The following is a 26,199-nucleotide window of genomic DNA, read 5'->3' as shown; positions in this document are numbered from 1 at the left end:
GTATATTTGCCTTGGCTCCTAACACTTGCCCACAGCCCGGTAACCACCTGGTAACCACCACACAGAGGTGCTGAGGTCATCATGTGTGATCCTCCACAGTACCCCTGGCCTCAGGAGCAGGTCACACACACTGCTGAATGGAGCTACTACGCCACACACACACACACACACACCCCCCCATGTATTTGTCTACCCTGTTTACTGTTCTCTTTACGACTTCTGTTAAAAATCCAGTGACACTTTAAAGAGCTAGACAACTCAGCCCTGTCTATTACTGTAATGAATCAGAAACAGTTCAACAAGGACCTGTTGCCACACAGGGAGAAAACATGATGACTTCACAGTTCACAGAAATGCCCGAAATAAGCACTTGAAGGTCGGGTAAAGTACACAATTATGAGGAGGTTGAGGGTTAAGGAAAGACATACAGTTAAACACTACTAAGTAATGGAACGTGATAGGGATGGGAAACGGGGCGATGCCGCAGGGGGAAGCTCATCCTGGATGGGACGATGCCGCAGGGGGAAGCTCATCCTGGATGGGACGATGCCGCAGGGGGAAGCTCATCCTGGATGGGACGATGCCGCAGGGGGAAGCTCATCCTGGATGGGACGATGCCGCAGGGGGAAGCTCATCCTGGATGGGACGACCGTAGAACAGCAGCAGCAGATCTCTCCAGTCCACATACTTCTTTCTGGAGCCATTAAAGGAACATGTCTGGGTACTGTTGAGGCACTGTGATGTCTGTGGGTTTTGTCTGTCTACTCCCTGGAGGTGCATGGTATCTGGCACTACAGCCGGGCCTCTGTAGTACATCTCACACGGGCTCTGCAGTACATCTCACACGGGCTCTGAAGTACATCTCACACGGGCTCTGCAGTACATCTCACACGGGCTCTGAAGTACATCTCACACGGGCTCTGAAGTACATCTCACACGGGCTCTGAAGTACATAACACACGGGCTCTGAAGTACATAACACACGGGCTCTGAAGTACATAACACACGGGCTCTGAAGTACATCTCACACGGGCTCTGAAGTACATCTCACACGGGCTCTGCCGTACATCAATGCCAGTGTTTCAACAACCTGGGACATGGAAAGTAGGCTATCGTGATTTATAGCCAATTAATTGGTTGTTAAGATACAGCTCTTTTGGAATAGTCTGCACATTGTTGCCATTCTTTGGGGTAAATCGCAACAACATAATATCAAACCAAAGAGCATATAATGTACTACTTAATTGCTGTTTGATCGTGCAGACGGTGTGCTCATTCTGTGGTCAGAGTGTCATTGATAAACAGAGTGATTCAGACCCGTGTGACTGGGTCCTGAAACATTACACTGTCTAACGTGTGAATAACACATCGATGTCGTCTGGCGTTGGCTTTAATTGCTCCTAATCGTCTGCTAGCTGCTCAGTCTACCAAACCACCCAAACTTTCCATTAAATCTCTCTCCCTCCGTCTCTCCATCCCTCTTTCTCTCATCCCACCCCGTCTTGCTCCAAAACCAAAATCTCCATCAGGACAAGCTCTCTCTGTTTCATCTCCCTCTTGTTCTCTCTCTCTCTCTCTCTCTCTCTCATCCCTCCACACCTTCTCACTCGGTCCTCCCTCCCTCATCCCTCCATCTCGCTCCAAAACCACTGCTCTGAAACACCGCCCGACACAGAGACACATAGCTTTCACTACGGCATCAACGGCCCTCCATTAATTCATTAGCTGAACTCGCCCCGAGGGCCAGGGAATTGCTAGAAACAACCCTCCTACAATACATCTCTGTACTGTAAACAGCTGTTGGCAGATGAGATGAGTGAGACAGGTACCGACAAGGACTCATCCAAACAGCTAAACGCGGCTGTCTGGAGCGGGTTGTGTGTTCAGTGCCAAAGGTGGGAGGTGTTGAGTGAAGAGATGTTGGGTGTGAATGGACAGTCTGAGTCAGGTAGACAGACAGCCTGAGGAGCACTGAGCACTGACACTCAAATCAATTCAAGTGTGATTTGTCAAACGCACCGAATACAACAGGTGTAGACTTTACCCGGAAACGCTCGTTTATGAGCCCTTAACCAACAAGGCAGAGTTGAAAAATAAAATAGGAACACGTGGAAGAAAATAAAGTACACAAGAATGGCGCTATATACAGGGAGTACCAGATCACTGTGCAGAGGTACGAGGTATTTGAGGTAGATATGTACATGAAGGCAGGGTAAAGTGACTAGGCATCAGGATAGATAATAATAAGGTATTTGAGGTAGATATGTACATGAAGGCAGGGTAAAGTGACTAGACATCAGGATAGATAATAATAAGGTATTTGAGGTAGATATGTACATGAAGGCAGGGTAAAGTGACTAGACATCAGGATAGATAATAATAAGGTATTTGAGGTAGATATGTACATGAAGGCAGGGTAAAGTGACTAGACATCAGGATAGATAATAATAAGGTATTTGAGGTAGATATGTACATGAAGGCAGGGTAAAGTGACTAGGCATCAGGATAGATAATAATAAGGTATTTGAGGTAGATATGTACATGAAGGCAGGGTAAAGTGACTAGGCATCAGGATAGATACAGTGCCTTGCGAAAGTATTCGGCCCCCTTGAACTTTGCGACCTTTTGCCACATTTCAGGCTTCAAACATAAAGATATTAAACTGTATTTTTTTTGTGAAGAATCAACAACAAGTGGGACACAATCATGAAGTGGAACGACATTTATTGGATATTTCAAACTTTTTTAACAAATCAAAAACTGAAAAATTGGGCGTGCAAAATTATTCAGCCCCTTTACTTTCAGTGCAGCAAACTCTCTCCAGAAGTTCAGTGAGGATCTCTGAATGATCCAATGTTGACCTAAATGACTAATGATGATAAATACAATCCACCTGTGTGTAATCAAGTCTCCGTATAAATGCACCTGCACTGTGATAGTCTCAGAGGTCTGTTAAAAGCGCAGAGATCATCATGAAGAACAAGGAACACACCAGGCAGGTCCGAGATACTGTTGTGAAGAAGTTTAAAGCCGAATTTGGATACAAAAAGATTTCCCAAGCTTTAAACATCCCAAGGAGCACTGTGCAAGCGATAATATTGAAATGGAAGGAGTATCAGACCACTGCAAATCTACCAAGACCTGGCCGTCCCTCTAAACTTTCAGCTCATACAAGGAGAAGACTGATCAGAGATGCAGCCAAGAGGCCCATGATCACTCTGGATGAACTGCAGAGATCTACAGCTGAGGTGGGAGACTCTGTCCATAGGACAACAATCAGTCGTATATTGCGCAAATCTGGCCTTTATGGAAGAGTGGCAAGAAGAAAGCCATTTCTTAAAGATATCCATAAAAAGTGTCGTTTAAAGTTTGCCACAAGCCACCTGGGAGACACACCAAACATGTGGAAGAAGGTGCTCTGGTCAGATGAAACCAAAATGGAACTTTTTGGCAACAATGCAAAACGATATGTTTGGCGTAAAAGCAACACAGCTGAACACACCATCCCCACTGTCAAACATGGTGGTGGCAGCATCATGGTTTGGGCCTGCTTTTTTTCAGCAGGGACAGGGAAGATGGTTAAAATTGATGGGAAGATGGATGGAGCCAAATACAGGACCATTCTGGAAGAAAACCTGATGGAGTCTGCAAAAGACCTGAGACTGGGACGGAGATTTGTCTTCCAGCAAGACAATGATCCAAAACATAAAGCAAAATCTACAATGGAATGGTTCAAAAATAAACATATCCAGGTGTTAGAATGGCCAAGTCAAAGTCCAGACCTGAATCCAATCGAGAATATGTGGAAAGAACTGAAAACTGCTGTTCACAAATGCTCTCCATCCAACCTCACTGAGCTCGAGCTGTTTTGCAAGGAGGAATGGGAAAAAATGTCAGTCTCTCGATGTGCAAAACTGATAGAGACATACCCCAAGCGACTTACAGCTGTAATCGCAGCAAAAGGTGGCGCTACAAAGTATTAACTTAAGGGGGCTGAATAATTTTGCACGCCCAATTTTTCAGTTTTTGATTTGTTAAAAAAGTTTGAAATATCCAATAAATGTCGTTCCACTTCATGATTGTGTCCCACTTGTTGTTGATTCTTCACAAAAAAATACAGTTTTATATCTTTATGTTTGAAGCCTGAAATGTGGCAAAAGGTCGCAAAGTTCAAGGGGGCCGAATACTTTCGCAAGGCACTGTATGTGGTTTATATAATCTAGTGAGTGTGTATATGGTGTGTATATGGTGTCTAGTGAGTGTGTATATAAAGTCTAGTGAGTGTGTATATAAAGTCTAGTGAATGTGTATATAAAGTCTAGTGAGTGTGTATATGGTGTGTATATAAAGTCTAGTGAGTGTGTATATGGTGTGTCTACAAAGTGTAGTGAGTTTGCGTAGAGTCAGAGCAAAATAGAGTCAGTGCATATAGTTTGGGTACCATTAATTGACTATTTAGCATTCTGGCTATTTAGCGGTCTAATGATCAGGCCCACCACCGTAGTGTCGTCAGCAAATTTGATGATGGTGTTGGAGTTGTGTGTGGCCACGCAGTTGTGTTTGAACAGGGAGTATAGGAGGGGACTAAGCACACACACGTGTTGAGGGTCAGCATGGCGGAGGTGTTGTTGCCTACCCTCACCACCTGAGGCCGGCCCATCAGGAAGTCCAGGATCCAGTTGTAGAAGGAGGTGTTTAGTCCCAGGGTCCCTAGCTAAGTGATGAGGAGAGACTATGGTGTTGAACGCTGAGCTGTAGTCTATGAACACCATTCTTACATAGTTATTTCCCCTCTTGTCCAGGTGGGAGAGGACAGTGTGACGTGCAATCGCGATTGTCATCATCTGCGGATCTGCTGGGGCTTTATGCGAATTGGAATGGGTCCAGGGTGTCTGGAATGATGGTGTTGATGTGTGTCAATACCAGCCTTTCAAGCACGTCATAATTACAGATGTAAGTGCTATCTATTGCCCTGATAGTCATTTAGGAAGGTTACCTTGGAGCTCTTGGGAACAAGGACAATGGTGGTCATCTTGAAACATGTTGGGATTACAGACTGGGACTAGTATAGATTGAAAATGTCTGTGAAGACACTTGGCAGCTGGTCTGCGCATACTTTGAGAACGCGCTCTGGTATCGCGTCTTGTGATTGTCAACCCATTTAAACGTTTTGCTCACATCGGCCACAGAGAGCGAGATCACACAGTCATCTGTAAAAACAGGGGCTTTCATGAACGGCACAGTGTTACACTCCTCAAAGTGAAAATAAAAACCATTTAGCTAGTTTAGGAGTTCTGCATCACTGGGCAACTCATGGCTGGGTTTACTTTTGTAATCCATTATCCCCTGCAAGCCCTGCCACATACGTCGAGTGTCGGAGCTGGTGTATTAGGATTCCACCTTCCTCCTATATTGTCCTTTCGCATGTTTGATGTCTCGCCGGAGGTCGCAGCGGGCTTTCTTGTATGCATCCATGTTCATGTCCCGTTCCTTGAAAGCGGTAGCTCTAACCTGTAGCCCAGCGCGGATATTGCCTGTTATCCATGGTTTGGATACATTCTTATAGTCACTTTGGGGATGACATCCTCTATGCACTTATTGATGAAGCCAGTGACTGTTGTGGTAAACTCAATGCTATCGGATGAATCCTGGAACATATCCCGGTCTAGCAAAACAGTCTAATAGTCTGCTTCATCCGACCACTTTCACATTGAGCGTATCACTGGTACTTCCTGTTTGAGCTTTTGTTTGTAAACAAAAAGCAGGAGAATGGAGTCATGGTCAGATTTGCAGAAGGGAGGACGAGGGAGGGCCTTGTATGCATTTCTGTGGGTAGAATAAAAGTGGTCTAGAATTTACGCGCCCCTAGAGGCACAGGAGACGTGTTGGTAGAAGTGAGGTAGGACGGTTTTAAGTCTCCCCGTGTTAAAGTCTCCGCCCACCGTTTTCTGGCTTGTTTATGTTTATGGCCCCATACAGTTCATTGAGTGCCAGAGTAGTGTTGGCTTGGGGAGGGATGTAGGCAGCCATGACAATTACGTCTGAGAACTCTCTTGGTAGATACAATGGTCTGCAGCTTACCGTGAGTTATTCTATAGCAGGTGAACAAAAGCTTGATATGTCCTTCACACTTCACACTACGTGCACAGTGCCATCATCCTGCCACTGCATAGAGAATCCACTGAGTACTACGCGCACAGCGTCATCATCCAGCCACGTTTCTGTAAGACGTGTAATACTGCAGCTTTTACTGCAAGTCTCTCTGATAAGAGACTCTCGAATGAAGCTCATCCACCTTATTATCGAGTGACCGGACGTTTGCCAATAGAGCGGAGGGGAGCGCCGTTCGGTGTTCTCTTCGCCTCACTTTCACCAGGACCCCACCTCGTCTCCCGCGTCTACGCCTGCAGAGTTTTGGTATGCCGTACTCACTTAGACTCACTGTTGAGTCGCTCAACACTCAGGCCAATAGGGAGAGAGAAGAGAAGAAGAAACAGAAGAGAAGGCCTTGCTGGTTAACGCAAAGTCCCATCATCCTCCGACCCAATTAGCTCCAGCTGTTGTGAGAGTGCTGAATGAGAAAGCGTGGGAGTCTGCTTCACATTAAGATGGTGCTGTTTTAACGCACCCAAATGATCAGAGCAGAAACACGTGTCCCATGCCGACCAACCGCCAACCCGTTCTGGAGGCCGTGAGGGGATGACATCACACACGATGATGGTGGACCATGTAAGAAACCAGTGACAGTGGACGAACTTACAACCGATGAGTGGAAGCAAACACAGAGCCAAGGTGGTAATGCAATATTCTCCTTCCACACAACGATATGGCTTCCCACCAAACCACCTCTCTAAACAGGTTCAAGGTTCAGTCTCTAGGAGAGTAAAAGGAGAAACGTGTACTCAAGCAAGCTACACACACCATCGGTGGTATCTGGGTTGCATTATGCATTTAACCCTAACTCGCAAAACAAAACAAAAGCCAGAGGAAGCCTGAAATTCCACAAAAAGCTTTGACTGAATGCATTTTTGCCATTCTGTCAATCAAACACGTCCCACAAGCCCTCAGTGTTATGGAGTGAGCGTTGCCGAAGGTCAGGGAATGTATTGTAGCAACAATGTGTTTCCACAGGAGATGGTATAGATTTCCCATACTGTAATCATAGTACGTGATGTAGAGATTCGCTCCCTCTTTAATTTACTGACTTTATTGTCCCCGAGGGGGAAAATGTTGTTGCAGTATCATGTACATGTTTAAAATGGTGTTTTCACGCACAAACACACACACCCTCCCGCCCAAATGACTGTTTTCTGTGTTGCCAGCCCCGGCATCTATTCTCCTCATTTGACATTCTCCTCCATATATAAGGTGTTACCATTTGAAATACGCTTCCAAAATGTGTTATCTGGGTAAAGCTGGAATTCCGTCAAAGCGAAATTGGTCTTAAAACAGCCCTTTCACTTTACATCATCCTGCTCAAAATTCCCCTTTTAAAAGACGTCCGGTCAAAATAGACTTCAAAATTTTCCGTTTGTCAAGATAACAATAGAATATCATTCTTAATATGTCTAAATTTCACTAGGTTTTGTGAGTAGAGTCACTGCAGTTCATATGAGCGCAGTCTTTGGGAAGTTAACCAGAATTGTCTCTGTGTGAATCGTCAAAAAACGATAGTTCCTCATCTTGTTGTCAAAGAAAGCGAGAAAGAGACGGAGAGATCCAACCCAGGGGGCTCTGACTAGCACAGATTGACCTGCTCGTGTGTTGACCTTACTGGGGGAAGATGGCCCAGGGGGGGTCCCTGTCTTTGGGGATATTTTTACTATGTATTTATTTTTGTATGTACAGTCCATGCATTCAAGGTCCTACAGTATGACCGTCCTGGACAGCTGTAAATGTGGCCCTTACAATACAGTGAAGTATGGATCCTCTAAAGGTCCAAGAAACCATTAAGTTTCAATGTGTCTGTCTTTGGTACCAATGTAAAATGCCATTATGATCTTATTGTCAAAGTGACTGACGCGGTACAGTTAGCTACTGTACGGAATCCCTTACATGCTAAAAAACAACAGCGTGCTGTCTCTCACAGCATCTTTCTGTGAGGAACACTGTCCTGGTGGAAAGTTATGAGATAATTGTCAAACTGATTTAGTGGATTACTGTAACTCATCTGGGACTGACACTGTCACAGACCACGGAATTAATTTTGTCTAAAGACTACGATGATCAAAAGAGATGCCTCAAACTCAAAGCAATCTGTATCAACCCCCTTTGCAATCTGTATCGCAATCTGTATCAACCCCCTTTGCAATCTGTATCCACCCCCTTTGCAATCTGTATCCACCCCCTTTGCAATCTGTATCCACCCCCTTTGCAATCTGTATCCACCCCCTCTGCAATCTGTATCCACCCCCTCTGCAATCAATCTGTATCCACCCCCTTTGCAATCTGTATCCACCCCCTTTGCAATCTGTATCCACCCCCTTTGCAATCTGTATCCACCCCCTCTGCAATCTGTATCCACCCCCTCTGCAATCAATCTGTATCCACCCCCTTTGCAATCTGTAGCAACCCCCTTTGCAATCTATATCATTTGATATATATATATCAATCTCTATATCATTTGATATATATATATATATCAATCTCGCTCTATCCCAGTCTGCTGTTCCCACTTGCTTCAAGATGGCCACCATTGTTCCTGTACCCAAGAAGGCAGAGGTAACTGAACTAAATGTCTATCCCCTTGTAGCACTCACTTCTGTCATCATGAAGTGCTTTGAAAGGCTAGTTAAGGATCATATCACCTCCACCTTATCTGACACACTAGACCCACTTCTATTTGCATTCCGCCCCAATAGATCCACAGATGATGCAATTGCCATCGCACTGCACACTGCCCTATCCCATCTGGACAAGAGGAAAACCTGTGCAAGAATGCTGTTCATTGACTACAGCTCAGCCTTCAACACCCTAGTACCCTCCAAGCTCATCATTAAGCCGGGGCCCTGTGCAACTGCGTCTTGGAATTCCTGACAGGCCACCCCCAGGTGGGGAAGGTAGGAAACAACACCTCCACTTCACTGATCCTCAACACAGGGGCCCCAAAAGGGTGCGTGCTCAGCCCCCTCCTGTACTCCCTGTTCACCCATGACTGTGTGGCCACGCGTGCCTCCAACTTAATCATCAAGTTTGCAGACGACATAACAGTTGTAGGCCTGATTACCAAAAATGACGAGAGCCTACAGGGAGGAGGTGAGGGCCCTGGAGGAGTAGTGCCAGAAAAAATACCTCTCCCTCAACGTCATCAAAATGAAGGAGATGAACGTGGACTTCAGGAAACAGCAGAGAGAGCACATCCCTATACACATCATCGGGACCGCAGTGGAGAAGGTGAAAATCTTCAAGTTCCTCGACATACACATCACCGACGATCTGAAATGGTCCACCCACACAGACAGTGTGATGAAGAAGGCGCAACAGCTTCTCTTTAACCTCAGGAGGCTGAAGAAATTTGTCTTGGCCCCTAAGATCCTCACAAAATTTTACAGATGCACAATTGAGAGAATCCTGTCGGGCTGTATCACCGCCTGGTACGGCAACTGCACTGCCCGCAACCGCAGGGCTCTCCAGAGGGTGGTGCGGTTTGCCCAATGCATCACCGGGGGGACACACTGCCTACCCTCCAGGACACCTACAGCCCCCAATGTCACAGGACGGCCAAAAAGATCGTCAAGGACATCAACCACCCGAGCCACGGCCTGTTCACCCCACTACCATCCAGAAGCCGAGGTCAGTACAGGTGCATCAAAGCTGGGGCCGACAGACTGAAAAACAGGCGCTATCTCAAGGCCATCAGACTGTTAAATAGCCATCACTAGCCGGCTACCAGCCGGTTAGTCAACCCTGCACCTTAGAGACTGCTGCCCTATATACATAGACATGGAATCACTGGTCACTTTAATAATAGAACAATAGTCCCTTTAATAATGTTTACATACTGTTTTACTCATTTCATATGTATATACTCTATTCTACTGTATTTTAGTCAATCCCACTCCAACGTTGCCTGCTCTAACATGAACATATTTCTTAACTCCATTTTTTTACTTTAGATTTGTGTGTATTGTTGTGAATTGTTAGATACTACTGCACTGTTGGAGCTAGGAACACGAGCATTCTGCTACACTGGCACACACATTAACTCAGGCCACCACTGCAGCAGCATTTTGCACAGAGCCAGTAATGTCATATTTCAACACATTCTCCCACTAGCTACGTGTGGCGCCCAGCAGGGTTCAGAGTAGTAGTGGATGGTAACACACTACTAGGTTTAAACAAGGTACAGATGGGCCCATACTGCAGCCCTGCCAGCCATCAGGTTGAATTTGCTGTGGCCCCGCTGCGATGGTCCCGGTCACCCTGCTGGAAACAGGCCTGGCCCACCCCTCTTTTCCCGTCTCTGCCACCAATGCAACAGAATCCTTGGTGGCCCCTGGCCAGTACAGACGCAGGAGGGAGGTCTGGGCCTCCTCAGAAACCTAACATGTGGCTTCTCACTGTGGAGGAGGTTTTACAAATTACAGTTGTCTGTTTGGCTGTCTGTTTTGGCTGTCTGCTTCTGTGGCTGGTTTCAGTGAGCCCAGAATCAAAGTTACGGTCACAGTTATGTATCTGTGAGTTGGACTGGCTCTGTGGGTGTGTGTGACGTTGCAGGCATGCATGCCCGTATGTGAGTGCACGCATATGCTAAACTTAAACAGGGGCTGAGCAAGTTGCAAGGCTGTATAGAGCACAGTTAACCAAAAGTAGAAGTCCTTAGAGTGCGTCCAAATCCAGACTCTGAATAAACCATTATGCAATGGTTTAAAAAACAAGTCGTAAAACAGTGATAACACTTTGTAGGAAGGAGGTCATCTTTGCGTGAGGGAGGCCATTCACCCCTTTGAACTACCGGCACTGGTGTCGCGATTCTTCGGGGGGGGGGGGGGGGGGGGGGGAATACGCCACGGTGCAAAGTGCAAACTACTCGGACACTCTTTTCACACCTCTGTTTCTCACTCCGTTTGTTTGCCAGGCGTTGTCGGGCAGGTGAGTGTCAGGATGGTCGATGCGTTTGGCGGGCGGCGGTCGCCCTTTGAAGATGAAGGATACGGAGGTTCATAAAGGAATGGCGATCCTTGGTGGCAGCTCAAACATTAACCAAACCACAGCTCGGTCATCATGCCTCATCATGGTATCATTGTTAATGAATATTGCTGTTGTATTCAGTTGTAGGGGATCCTACATGAACTGAAAGGTGTGAAAGGACAACACTATACAGTATACTTTCTTGTGAAGGGTTGCTTTGTTTTTTCATTAAATCTGCAGGAGACCATATGAATGTAAATACTAGTCTTTACATTTTGACAATCTAACCGACATTCTCAAAATGATTGTCTTCATTGTAGTTCCCCCTTCTCCATTTCCAAAAACTTGAATTAGTTATTTCAGGTGAGAACGTTTTAATTACTGACATATCATCATGTCAATGTTGATCTTTCTTCCTTCAATGGAACTAGGGAAGATTCTATCAAAAAGACATCTCAGCAAAACACTGTTTCCTCTAAGCAAGTGGTTAGAGCATTTAAGCCCAATTATCTGAAGGGGAGCCAAATCTCAATGTCAATCCACCACCACAAGTCATCTTCCCCATGTCAATCAAACTGTTGATTGAAAATAACACCTGGGAGCGTATTTATTTAATGTAATCAGGCGAGAAAACCAGCAGGTCTGCTCAAATCGGCCAGATGATGTTGCGGTTTGAGGCTGGATAAGTGAAGTTATCTACGGGGGGGGGGGGGTTTCTCGGGAGGATGAGGGGGATCCATTGAGATTTGGACGGGCTTGAAGCGATGTCTGTGCCAAGTCACTGATACAGTGCCTTGCGAAAGTATTCGGCCCCCTTGAACTTTGCGACCTTTTGCCACATTTCAGGCTTCAAACATAAAGATATAAAACTGTATTTTTTTGTGAAGAATCAACAACAAGTGGGACACAATCATGAAGTGGAACGACATTTATTGGATATTTCAAACTTTTTTAACAAATCAAAAACTGAAAAATTGGGCGTGCAAAATTATTCAGCCCCCTTAAGTTAATACTTTGTAGCGCCACCTTTTGCTGCGATTACAGCTGTAAGTCGCTTGGGATATGTCTCTATCAGTTTTGCACATCGAGAGACTGAACATTTTTCCCATTCCTCCTTGCAAAACAGCTCGAGCTCAGTGAGGTCGGATGGAGAGCATTTGTGAACAGCAGTTTTCAGCTCTTTCCACAGATTCTCGATTGGATTCAGGTCTGGACATTCTAACACCTGGATATGTTTATTTTTGAACCATTCCATTGTAGATTTTGCTTTATGTTTTGGATCATTGTCTTGTTGGAAAACAAATCTCCGTCCCAGTCTCAGGTCTTTTGCAGACTCCATCAGGTTTTCTTCCAGAATGGTCCTGTATTTGGCTCCATCCATCTTCCCATCAATTTTAACCATCTTCCATGTCCCTGCTGAAGAAAAGCAGGCCCAAACCATGATGCTGCCACCACCATGTTTGACAGTGGGGATGGTGTGTTCACGGTGATGAGCTGTGTTGCTTTTACGCCAAACATAACGTTTTGCATTGTTGCCAAAAAGTTCCATTTTGGTTTAATCTGACCAGAGCACCTTCTTCCACATGTTTGGTGTGTCTCCCAGGTGGCTTGTGGCAAACTTTAAACAACACTTTTTATGGATTACTTTAAGAAATGGCTTTCTTCTTGCCACTCTTCCATAAAGGCCAGATTTGTGCAATATACGACTGATTGTTGTCCTATGGACAGAGTCTCCCACCTCAGCTGTAGATCTCTGCAGTTCATCCAGAGTGATCATGGGCCTCTTGGCTGCATCTCTGATCAGTCTTCTCCTTGTATGAGCTGAAAGTTTAGAGGGACGGCCAGGTCTTGGTAGATTTGCAGTGGTCTGATACTCCTTCCATTTCAATATTATCGCTTGCACAGTGCTCCTTGGGATGTTTAAAGCTTGGGAAATATTTTTGTATCCAAATCCGGCTTTAAACTCCTTCACAACAGTATCTCGGACCTGCCTGGTGTGTTCCTTGTTCTTCATGATGCTCTCTGCGCTTTTAACGGACCTCTGAGACTATCACAGTGCAGGTGCATTTATACGGAGACTTGATTACACACAGGTGGATTGTATTTATCATCATTAGTCATTTAGGTCAACATTGGATCATTCAGAGATCCTCACTGAACTTCTGGAGAGAGTTTGCTGCACTGAAAGTAAAGGGGCTGAATAATTTTGCACGCCCAATTTTTCAGTTTTTGATTTGTTAAAAAAGTTTGAAATATCCAATAAATGTCGTTCCACTTCATGATTGTGTCCCACTTGTTGATTCTTCACAAAAAAAATACAGTTTTATATCTTTATGTTTGAAGCCTAAAATGTGGCAAAAGGTCGCAAAGTTCAAGGGGGCCGAATACTTTCGCAAGGCACTGTATGCTTTCTATGCGCCGACAAAGTTCTAGAGCTAAGAGAAGGGCCCTCCCCCTCCTCTGCCCCGCCCTCTCCACCCACTCTATGAACAAGTAGAAAAACTACCATGAAGTGGTTCTCAAAAAAAGATAAAGCCTGTTTCATCCAATAAGTCTCTCTCTCTCTCATATTGTGCATGCCTCCAAGCATTCTTCTTAATCTCTCTGAATTATTCAAGACCCCTTCCCTCAACACTTTCAAGCTATGGAACCTGAAGCTAATAAAACAGGACAAACTCAGGCAGATAATACAGCATTGCATTTAATTTTCTGTATCTGAAAGACTTTCCTCCTAAAGTGATTGTCTTCCTCATCACAATTAGCTGAATTGGCGTCTCCTTCATTCTCCTTCAGATGCTGTAGTGTCACTCTGAGTGGATAGAGTTCTAAAGCAAGAGAATCTAGTTGATTCAATTGAGACACTTGCGTGCTTACTTACAGGTAGTTGAGCATCCTTGCTGACGCCGACCGAATTCAACATGACGAGACAGTCGTGATGAGAGAGTCTATCCATCCAGCCATGTCTGTCAGGCCGAGACTGGTCACACCTGAATTGATATTGAACCCACGATTCTTCCTCCTCCATGCCTCCATTCCTAAATGCATTAGATTACAAAGACGGTCTCCCGCGTGGCCTGTGAGAATCAATATCCCAAATGGACCTGGAAGTGCATGAAGGTCCTCTAAGATTCAGACGAACTAATCAGCAAAGTGCACATCAAGGAGGGAAGGTGACTTGCAACCTGTTTCAATGGGTTTTGTTTTTGTAAGACCAACTGCATTCAAATCACTCCACAAATGCAAAGCTATTTGTAGTGGAATGTCTAGGCCTTATATATATATATATATATATATATACACACTGCTCAAAAAAATAAAGGGAACACTAAAATAACACATCCTAGATCTGAATGAATGAAATATTCTTATTAAATAGTTTTTTCTTAACATAGTTGAATGTGCTGACAACAAAATCACACAAAAATAATCAATGGAAATCAAATGTATCAATCCATGGAGCTCTGGATTTGGAGTCACACTCAAAATTAAAGTGGAAAACCACACTACAGGCTGATCCAACTTTGATGTAATGTCCTTAAAACAAGTCAAAATGAGGCTCAGTAGTATGTGTGGCCTCCACGTGCCTGTATGACCTCCCTACAACGCCTGGGCATGCTCCTGATGAGGTGGCGGATGGTCTCCTGAGGGATCTCCTCCCAGACCTGGACTAAAGCATCCGCCAACTCCTGAACAGTCTGTGGTGGATGGAGCGAGACATGATGTCCCAGATGTGCTTAATTGGATTCAGGTCTGGGGAACGGGCGGGCCAGTCCATAGCATCAATGCCTTCCTCTTGAAGGAACTGCTGACACACTCCAGCCACATGAGGTCTAGCATTGTCTTGCATTAGGAGGAACCCAGGGCCAACCGCACCAGCATATGGTCTCACAAGGGGTCTGAGGATCTCATCTCGGTACCTAATGGCAGTCAGGCTACCTCTGGCGAGCACATGGAGGGCTGTGCGGCCCCCCAAAGAAATGCCACCCCACACCATGACTGACCCACCGCCAAACCGGTCATGCTGGAGGATGTTGCAGGCAGCAACACACGTCTGTCACATGTGCTCAGTGTGAACCTGCTTTCATCTGTGAAGAGCACAGGGCGCCAGTGGCGAATTTGCCAATCTTGGTGTTCTCTGGCAAATGCCAATCGTCCTGCACGGTGTTGGGCTGTAAGCACAACCCCCACCTGTGGACGTCAGGCCCTCATACCACCCTCATGGAGTCTGTTTCTGACCGTTTGAGCAGACACATGCACATCTGTGGCCTGCTGGAGGTCATTTTGCAGGGCTCTGGCAGTGCTCCTCCTGCTCCTCCTTGCACAAAGGCGGGGGTAGCGGTCCTGCTGCTGGGTTGTTGCCCTCCTACGGCCTCCTCCACGTCTCCTGATGTACTGGCCTGTCTCCTGGTAGCACCTCCATGCTCTGGACACTACGCTGACAGACACAGCAAACCTTCTTGCCACAGCTCGCATTGATGTGCCATCCTGGATGAGCTTCACTACCTGAGCCACTTGGGTGGGTTGTAGACTCCATCTCATGCTACCACTAGAGTGAAAGCACCGCCAGCATTCAAAAGTGACCAAAACATCAGCCAGGAAGCATAGGACCTGAGAAGTGGTCTGTGGTTATCACCTGCAGAACCATTCCTTTATTGGGGGTGTCTTGCTAATTGTCTATAATTTCCACCTGTTGTCTATTCCATTTGCACAACAGCATGTGAAATTTATTGTCAATCAGTGTTGCTTCCTAAGTGGACAGTTTGATTTCACAGAAGTGTGATTGACTTGGAGTTGCATTGTGTTGTTTAAGTGTTCCCTTTATTTTTTTTGAGCAGTATATATATATATATATATATATATATATATATATATATATATATATATATATATATATATATATGATAACCAATATCCAGGTTCAGTCAATGACAGCAAGTAGCAAGATTCAAGGACTTGGACAACGATCATCATCTGGAGAGAGATCCTGACAGACTAATAGGCTGTACACATTTCTTATTCTCAGCCATTGGATTGGCTCTTTGGACCATGACAAAAACAAGTGCCTATCATTATCTCTATAATAAAATAGAAGTACCTATCCCTATGTTGTGTTTCACACACCGTAGAAAAAGATGCTGGTCTTGATGACGTTTCCTTTCCCCACCTGGCGCTTCCTTTCTCATTTACTCTGACTGTCCCCACTCCGCATCACTTTCGAATTCTACACTAGATAAACTCTGTAACTGAGAACCTGTTATGACTGCAGAGGATCCAGAGAGAGTCTTTCAATTTACTGACTGTCAAATAGTGCTGGAAGCGTTCAATATTTCAGCACATCCAACCAAGCAGCTCATAGCAAAGCTTATCGTATAGTACAGTACATCTCGTTCTGACATCACTTCTCTGTTACTGAAGCTTATAGTACACACAGTGTTCTGTCCTAGCCATATCTTTATGCTACAATTACTGATTGCAGTGGAGGCTGCTGAGGGGAGGACGGCACATAATAATGGCTGGAATGGAGTTAATGGAATGGCATCAAACACATGGAAACAATGTATTTGATACCATTCCCTTTATTCCGCTCCAGCCATTCACACAAGCCCGTCCTCCACATTTAAGGTTCCACCAACCTCCTGTGACTAATTGCTTTTACAGGTGGTAACAGACAACAGCACTATGCCACACACTACCACCCCAACTCCACCTCACCCTCTCAAAAACCCAGAGAGGTGTCAGGCAGACTATTCTTCTCCCTGAGGCGGTGTTTGTTTTAGCAGAGGGTGTGCGACCACAGCACCCCTCCGCACCCCGCTCTGCACGCCTTGTCTAACGGAGCAGACGGCCCGCAGCACAAACAGCGCAGAGGAATGTATTGCTACAGGGTGTGTGTGTGTGTGTGTGTGTGTTGACAACATGATTGATACAATGAGTGATGCTCCTTTGTGGCCCCATGCGAGACACACCACACACACACATGACACACACACACACATGCTGTTCCAGTAAAAAAATAAAGTGTCAAGGATACTGGGGATAGGGGGGAACAATTCATTCTTCATTCCTATAGCGGAGTGGTTGTGTCTAAACAAGTCTGTTTGCTTTTCCAGGATGGGAGCCCTGGCGACCCAAGGAGGGAGGCACAGCCTTCCTTTCCTCCTCACAGAAACCGCCACTGACAATCACTTATTCATTTGTATTCATTTGTCACAGGGGTTAAGGGCGCTGTACTGCAGCGCCAGCTGTGCCACCAGAGACTCTGGGTTCACGCCCATGCTCTGTCGCAACCGGGAGGTCCGTGGGGCGACGCACAATTGGCCCAGCGTCGTCCGGGTTAGGGAGGGCTTGGCCGGTAGGGATATCCTTGACTCATCGCGCACCAGCGACTCCTGTGGCGGGTCGGGCGCAGTGCACGCTAACCAAGGTTGGTGTTTCCTCCAACACATTTTTGCGGCTGGCTTCCGGGTTGGATGCGCGCTGTGGGTTGTGTATTGGAGGACGCATGACTTTCAACCTTTGTCTCTTGCCCCGTACGGGAGTTGTAGCAATGAGACAAGATAGTAGCTACTAAACAATTGGATACCACGAAATTGGGGAGAAAAGGGGGCGAAAAAAAAATATATAAAAAAATATATAGAAATACCGAGACAAAGTTGGAGTTTGAGTCAGTTCACTTTACTGTTGGGTAACGAGGAGTCTCCTTTTTTTTTACCCCTTTTTCTCCCCAATTTCGTCATCATCATCATCATCATCTTTTCCATCAGCAATGTCTCGAGACACACAGCCCTAATAAGTCTTGAACTATTATTATCAATGTTTGGTATACAATGCCAATGAAATACTGCACATTTTCAGAGTTGATATAGAGTACTGACACATACATTATGCAGCAATGCGGTTGATGAAGTCGTTTAGGTACTACGGTCAGGGAACCACACCCCACTAGGCCTACCTCTCATCTTAACCTTGATAGCATGCATGTATCGGGCAGTTACTTGGCTTATAAAGGGTGAGATATTTCACAAGGAATCAATTCCCTTCGCTTACATCAACAACCCATAATCACAACTTTTAACCACACTCATCATGATAAAATCGTATACAACACCAACAGTCAACAGCCAAGTCAATATCAGACTACAATTTTCCAATAATTCATTCTCCTTTATCTAAACCAGTAGCACTCACATTCTCATGCACGCTCCCTCTCTCTCCTCATCTAAGCATGAATACATACTATCTTTAAGTGGGTCTTAGGCATGTCTGGCAATAAAAGCAACTACCATATCTTTGATTCTGCTGCGGCATTGTCTCCATCTCTATAGCAGCTGATTGAGCCTCGCTGTTGGAAACAGTGTGTTGAAAGGCACGATGTGATAACTTCCTCTATGTGCTTTATTAGTCTTCATGGGGGCAGACGGGGAAGCATAAATCTAAATGGGCCGGTTCATTGAAGATCGGAGTAGATATGGATTCCGGTTCCTTTTCTTCTTGTAGGCCTAAAGCAATTCACACGAATTAACTATGTCCGATGATATCGTTGAAGACCAGCACATAATACAAAGCGGCTCATATGAATACTAATAAGTAGCCTATTAATAATATTTAGAATGATTACAATAGTAATGATAACGTGTTATGGTTGTAATTAATAATGATTGCCTAATAATATCACATGTATTTGAGTATTAGGCTTAATAGGTGGATTAACAATTAGCAGATTGTTTCCAATTAAGAAAAAATCATATTGTAATGTTTAAAAAATAAATTAAAAAAAGGCAATTTCTTTTGATATAATAACAACAACAATAACCATTATAATAAAAGTTTCGGGATGAAATAATGATTTTTTTTAATATACTTTTTTTTTAAATAATTGTTTTATGATACATAAATTAACGTAATTTAGACCTATAATTCACTTTGATTCAAACGATAATTAAACGGGCAGAGAAGTCTGTTCAATTACTGTGGTGGTGCAGTTTAAATGCGCTTGAAATAAATGACAGTGCGTCGCTTTATTGTAGCGATAAAGTTGGAACTGTACATCAGTTTTCCCCATGAGAAACATTTCAACGCGGTGAATGATTAGACATTGTGATGTGGCGGTCTTTCTGAAGTGGGTGGTTGTTATAAACCTCCATTTGAGCTATGCGGTAATGGGCTTTTAGGTTTTCAAATTGAGATGTGACTTTTTATGTGCATGGACGCGCGACATCATTTCATTGAAAGAGTGCATTTTGTGCCGTGCCGAACAGTTATTTTGGTTTATCCTTAATTCAGACCTCTTTAACAACCATACAAGCCTTCTTTTTGATAGCCTACATTTTCAAATCACATCAGTATCATGTTTTAATGAAGGCATGGTCTATTAATACAGCGTGGGCTGATCAGACTAAAATTGACATAGCCTAATAAAATGCTTAAAACTATAAAAATGAATTTAGAGACAAAATAATAATAAAAATGTATTATTATTATTATTACATTTTAATACTAATAAGGATTTTTAATTGTTTTCCAGAACTATATAAACTACAACAAAGGATAGGCCATTTTTCCTCGAGCCTTGGAGTTGGAGTTGGAAACCTAAATTACACAGGTTTTGTAAAACTTGTGTGTACTTGTTGGTGCGTAATATGATGTGCTATAATCCCATTTTTAATTCATGACAATACAAATAACTCTTGTAGTATTTCGACAACTTTCATCCAGAGAAAATACGCCTATCTGAATCTTTGTTTTTCAACAGAACTGACAAATGCGCAGTGCCCACCTTAGCAATTAACTCAACCAACCAATACCAACATTACCAAACTTAAAAACAGTCAAATCTCCCATGACTGTACAAACAAGAGTCAAACAATAATATAATTTACGCCAAATGTATTTTCGCTTGTGATACAGGCATTGTGTGGAAAGGAAACTGCTGCAGTGCTTTAAAGATAATTTGGATGGTTTTTGGAGATTATACTGTTTTGACTTACCGACACATTCGTTGGCTTCTCTAGCTGTTGCGCGTTGCCACGGCCGATCATAATGGAAAGGCTTGCACCTGTCGCACTCCGGTCCCGCGGTATTATGTTTGCACTCACAAACAAGGTTTCCATCCCTGTCTTTTACGCACCGCGAAGCGTGGCCATTGCATTTGCATCGACCGCCAACTTGCAGATCGGACACCGCATAGAAATAAGAGTCCCGGGCTAGCTCCGAGTCATCCTCGTTCTCATCACCGAAAGTGTGCAATCGGCTGAACGTCACCTTGATATCCGTGGCGGTGACCCAGTCCTGGAGCACCGGCGAGTTGTCGAAGTCGTGCGCCGACGGTCTGCCGTCCAGAGTGCTGAAGGCAATGAGACCGCCGGATAGAGGGTGCATGTCCGTGTGGGAGTCCGTGCATATCGCCTCTTGTTCGTTCTGTTTGGTAATGGTGGCCTTGCTCGGTTTGGTGTACATTTTCCTGCACTGGGCCGAATAGTATTGGAAAGGTACCCAAGATTTGCCGTAGTCCATAGACTTGAAGATAGCCATAGATTCGGGTCGAGGTGAGCAGAACTGCAGGCTTACGTAGGTGACTTCGAATTTCTTGCCCAGTGACAGTGTTATGGTGACGTTTTGGGGGTATTGGATGTAATTTTCCGATTGCCAACATGTGAGATTATGGGGGTTGTTGAGATCCGTTAGATATGTCGGTGGGTGATACTTTTTGGGGTCCGAGGCATCGCAAGTATGGCAGTTCCTATTTCTCTCATCGCCCTTCTCTGTTACCAAACAGTACCTACCCGGGGTTTTACCACAGGTGCTGGAAGTGCGGACTTCCTTTCCGAAAGCAGAGTTCACAAAATCGGGGATGCATCTCCTCGGGTTACCGTTCTCGTCGTAGCAAGGGTCCGGGGGGGATGTTTGCGCGGCGAACATGCTCACCCCATAGCCACCGAGCACCCCCTCTACCACAAAGGAAATGGTCACGACAGTGACCACGGTATCCAAAATCCTTAGCATTGTATTCCTTGTTCTTCAGTGTCTCGTGCGCTGAAAAACGCCAGCCGTTCCCTGAAAAGAGAGATAATAAATAAGACACTTTTGCAAGATGTCCAAAAGAGCACGGCAGATGTAAAGCTATGATTTAAAATAGAAAAGCAACACCTCAATAGATATTTGAATTTACCATGCACATAGATCGAATAACATTTTCATATAGATTACCATCACATGAAAAGCCTACATCAAATACATTTTGAACCGTTATTAATATGAACACACTGTCAGAAGAAATGTACTTATAACATTAGCCTTTCATAATGCACCTATTAAGTGAAATAAATGGGCTTACGAGGTTAAGAAATCTCCACATATGACACTATTCCTCGGAATAATAATTCAGCTAGGCAGAAAAGTCATTCAAATATTTCGGTCGGGTGCCTGTCCTGTCACAAGCGCGATCTGTTGTGTTCTTGTTTGTTTTATTTTGAATCTCCGGGAGTAAAATATCTACACGCGTCTAGATGTAAGAGCCGCTACTCTCGCTCTGTCTGTTTCACTCCCTGTGTGCCCGTCTTTCTCATTCACTCACTCCCTTCCTCTATCCCTCTATCTCTGTCTGCCGCACTGACCGTGGAGAAAGTGAAGGACGATTGGAGCGTCTGCAGAGTTTGAGGTCATCTTGAGGAGTGACACTCCCGCGTAAAAAGAGTGAACAACGACATCCACTGGTAGTTTATCGATAACAAGATAGATACGGCTAATTAAGTGCCACGCGAAGGAACAACAAACTGATCAAGTTTATCTGATTATCACGTAGATTATATCACGTAGATTACATAATCCAAGGCTTCCATATAAAACCGTTTCTATATTGCTAAACGAAATTGAAGTTTATATTTCATCATGAATATTGACTTTGTCACATGAGCCTTTTATTAGGTTAAAATATATGCTTTTTAATCTATTTATTATTATTAGTAGTAGTAGTACTATTATTATTGTTATTTCTGGGGTATTATGGTGCATTTGTATTTCATAATTTAGACTGTGAGCCAGTTAAGAGTTATTAAGCATATTATACGCATGCCTAATGGATTTTTTCTTCCCATTCGGTAAGCCTATCAGTTTTCCAAAAGTTTAAATAATCAAACCTTCATGGAAACCAAGTGCAAATAACGAAAAAGTTTGTCCTATTCTATAATATGATAAGACTTCTGTGCATATTTTATAAACTGCTCAAGACCACTATAAAAATATGACTTTTTCGATATTTCTGACTTCACAATTGTTGAAGAAAATAAATGCAGTGAATACTATGCTTATTATATCTCTCGTAATGCTTCCATAGCCTTTTCATTGGGGATTACGCCTATAATACACTATATATACAAAAGTATGGGGACACGCCCTCAAATGATGAATTCGGCTATTTCAGCCACACCCCTTGGTACCAGGTGTATACGATCGAGCACACAGCCATGCAATCTCCGTAGTCAAACATTGGCAGTAGAATGGACTTACAGAAGAGCTCAGTGACTTTCAATGTGGCGCTGTCATAGGATGCAACCTTGTCAACAAGTCAGTTCCTCAAATGTCTGCCCTGCTAGAGCTGGCCTGTCATCTGTAAGTTCAGTTATTGTGAAGTGGAAACCTCTAGGAGCAACAACGGTTCAGCCGCGAAGAGGTAGGCCACACAAACTCACGTAATGAAACCGCCAAGTGCTGAAACGCGTAGCACGTAAAAAAATTCATCTTTCCTGGGTTGTAACACTCACTACCAAGATCCAAACGGCCTCTGAAAGCAACGTCAGCACGATAACTGTTCATTGGGTGCTTCATGAAATGGGTTTCCATGGCCAAGCAGCTGCACACAAGCCTAAGATCACCATGCGCAATGCCAAGTGTCGGCTGGAGTGGTGTAAAGCTTGCCGCCCTTGGACTCTGGAGCAGTGTAAACTTGTTCTCTGGAATGATGAATCACGCTTCACCATCTGACAGTCTGACAGACGAATCTGGGTTAGGCAGATGTCAGAAGAATGCTACCTGCCCAAATGCATAGTACCAACTGTGAAGTTTGGTGGAGGAGGAATAATGGTCTGGGGCTGTTTTTCATGGTTCGGGCTAGGCCCCTTAGTACCAGTAAAGGGAAATCTTAAGGCTACAGCATACAATTACATTCTAGAATGTATTACATTCTATTCTGTGCTTCCACCTTTGTGGCAACAGTTTGGGGAAGGCCCTTTCCTCTTTCTGCATGACAATGTCCCTGTGCACAAAGTGAGGTCCATACAGAAAGGGTTTGTCGAGATCGGTGTGGAAGGACTACAAATAGGCCCTGCAGTGTAGGCCTGCTCTATTGCTAGAATAGTGTGTTCAAATCAGCAAATTCTCTGTTGTAAATTGAGTTCAAGAGCTTGATAAATATGTTATAACCCTAGGAGCCATTTTGGCCTACTAATATTGTATATATATATATATATATATATATATATATTTCATTTTCTTATACTAGGCTCTAAGATGATGGATAAATGAAGATATCCCATCAAGGCCGTTTACCATTGGAAAATAATGTCATATTTCCGGTATACTTAGATGCAGTCAGGGATTATAACCAGTAACACATTTGTAACATACATGTATTGTATGAATTGGAATTCATATCATACTATATTTTCCACGACCCGTTTTGGCTGCTGAGCACGACTTCCAAAACTACTGGCTGAAATTATGTAAAACCTTTGGAGCATCTGGGTGGCTCTCCCATAAGACTTGGCCATAGAGATAGATAGTGGACCTTAGGGCCCAAAATCCTGTTTTAGCATGGGCAGCGCCATTAAGAACTTTCACCATTTTGAAGTAGTCTACTTGTTGGGACTTCCTATGGGTTAAGGAAGGATCACATTATTCCATCCTGGTCATCGGGAGGGATCAGCCAATGAATTATACTTGTTAGCAAACATTCCACAACTGCAGGTGGCAATAAATCACAAATCTTGGTTTTATACCAGTTCAAACAACACTCTAGGTTTTCCACCATTCATTTTTCCCATAGGGGATTGTAGAAACACTTAAAATAAGGCCTGTGTTTTGTGTAGGCTTATCCTGGTGTGACGTTTAGGTAACCATGTAAATCTCTCTAGGACAAGGTGACTTTTACCAATATATTTGCCTGTATTTACCCCCAAAAAATGAAATGCCAATTAGCTGCTAATGGCTATCATAAAGAACTACAAATGCCATAATGATCTGGAAAAGACTGCCGAATCGAGGCAAAGGTAAGAATCTCTGGATAAACTAATGTTAGCTAAATTTATTAATGAATAAATGGCCTACATTTCTTTAAATGTAACATTTTGTGAAAGGTCTTGTGTTTTAAATTGACACAATACCTGTTAGCAAAAGTGTCAGCTAGTAGCCTGGTCTCAGAGGCTAGATGTAACATAGTAAATGTAAGTCTGGGATACTCAAATTAGTATGATATGTTACGTTTGGTATGGTTACATAAGACAGATAGTTACGTAAGGCAAAAACAAAAGTAGTGTGGGTTGGTCAGGGTGGATGGGTAGGTGTATACCTCAAATGTCTAGTAACCCAAAGTTGTTTCATCATGTGCAACTTTAGCATTTTAGCTAATTAGAAACAAACTACTTACTCCTTTTTAGCTAATTTGCAACTACTTAGCATGTTAGCTAACCCTTCCCCTAACTTTAACCCTTTAACCTAACTGCTAAACTTAACCTTAACACCTAACCCCTAGCCTAGCTAACATTAGCAAGCTAGCTTACGTTAGCCACCTAGCTAGAATATGTAACATATTGTATCATACGTTTTGCAAATATGTAACATATTGTGCATTTTGCAACTCCGTAACATATTATACATTTGCAAATTCATAACATATAATATGAATTGTAATTCATAACATATTGTACATTTTGCAACTTTGTAAAATATAGTACACATTGTAAATTGTAACACATCATATGAAATGGGTGATGGACATTCACACATTAATACATACCATACTAAATGGAGTGTCTTAGATTTACATACAGAATAATACAAATTCTCTGAGACCAGGTTGCAGCCACGTGCAGGAGCTTCCAGCGATTTGTAGTCTTGCATGATGTCTACTTAGATGCAAATTATATTTTCAAATCTGAGAGTAAATAGAGCCGAATATATTGATAAAAGTTACCTTGTCCAAGAGACAATTACATGGTTATCAAAACGTCACGCCAGGGTGAGCCTACACGAAACACAGTCCGTATTTTAAGTGTTTCTAAAATTTCATATGGGAAAAATGAGTGATGGAAAAACAATTGGAATCATTTCCCTGTTTGACTGCTAGGTTTTATGGGTATTATGACATCTCTATGGGGCTCTATATATTGGGTCATGGGTCACGTGTGTAGGCACATAGTTGACCAGGAAGTGGGAATGCACAGGTATGGAGAGCATACATTTGACCGTTTATACATTGGAACGATGATTTCGCATATGGTATGGTTTTTTATATTTGCTTCGCTGCTAATAAAAGGGCAAGAGACTCCACCAAAGATCCCGTCTGGAAAATGGTTTGTTTGGCACGCGTTAATGGACATTTGCTAACACCTATGCTAGAGTGGCTGTCAGGAACGTATATCTAGGTTGTCAGAACAATGATGTCAGCAGCATTTATTTTTATTGCGTATTCCATTTATCTCTTCAGATGGCTGTGGAGTGGGAAGTTGATGTTCTGCATTGTTTGTCAAGCACCTGTAGCACGTTTAATATCCCGAGGCTGTGGAAAGAGCGCCATCTTTTGGGAACAGAATGGAACTTGGTACGTTTGTTCCAAACGTTGAGACAATGTAGTGCTGTTTATCCAACATTGACCAATATTAATCTGGCACCTTTTTGATATTCTGTGCAGTAGTCAAAGAACTAGGGAAGTTTCGTGATAACCCACGTCCATGTCCTCACCACTGCTGTAGTCTAATGACTTCATAACAGGAGGTGGCAGTATTTCACCACTGTTGTTGTAGGTTGGCTAACTGGGCTGGCTACTGTACTTTGTGGGGTCTATTCAATCTCATTGGC

General features: G+C 43.7%; 1 protein-coding gene across 2 annotated transcripts in view; it reads right to left on the bottom strand.

Moving 5' to 3' along the window:
* Window positions 1-21,815, bottom strand: part of ntn1a (netrin 1a) — a 91,885-nt gene extending 70,070 nt beyond the window's left edge. For both annotated transcript variants that reach the window (XM_036940471.2, XM_036940472.2), the window contains exons 1-2: window positions 21,464-21,815; window positions 20,118-21,183 (exon numbers count right to left, since the gene is read on the bottom strand). In XM_036940471.2, coding sequence (XP_036796366.2) covers window positions 20,118-21,132 — 1,015 coding nt within the window. In that variant the 5' untranslated portion in view covers window positions 21,133-21,183; window positions 21,464-21,815. The remainder of the gene's footprint in view (window positions 1-20,117; window positions 21,184-21,463) is intronic.
* Between the last annotated feature and the right edge of the window lie 4,384 nt (window positions 21,816-26,199).

The sequence above is a fragment of the Oncorhynchus mykiss genome, chromosome 13, assembly GCF_057628025.1.
Source record: "Oncorhynchus mykiss isolate SJ-2025 chromosome 13, ASM5762802v1, whole genome shotgun sequence".
Lineage (NCBI taxonomy): Eukaryota > Metazoa > Chordata > Actinopteri > Salmoniformes > Salmonidae > Oncorhynchus > Oncorhynchus mykiss.
Note: the sequence above shows the minus strand (reverse complement) of the source record. Positions and strands in the feature narration are given on the sequence as shown.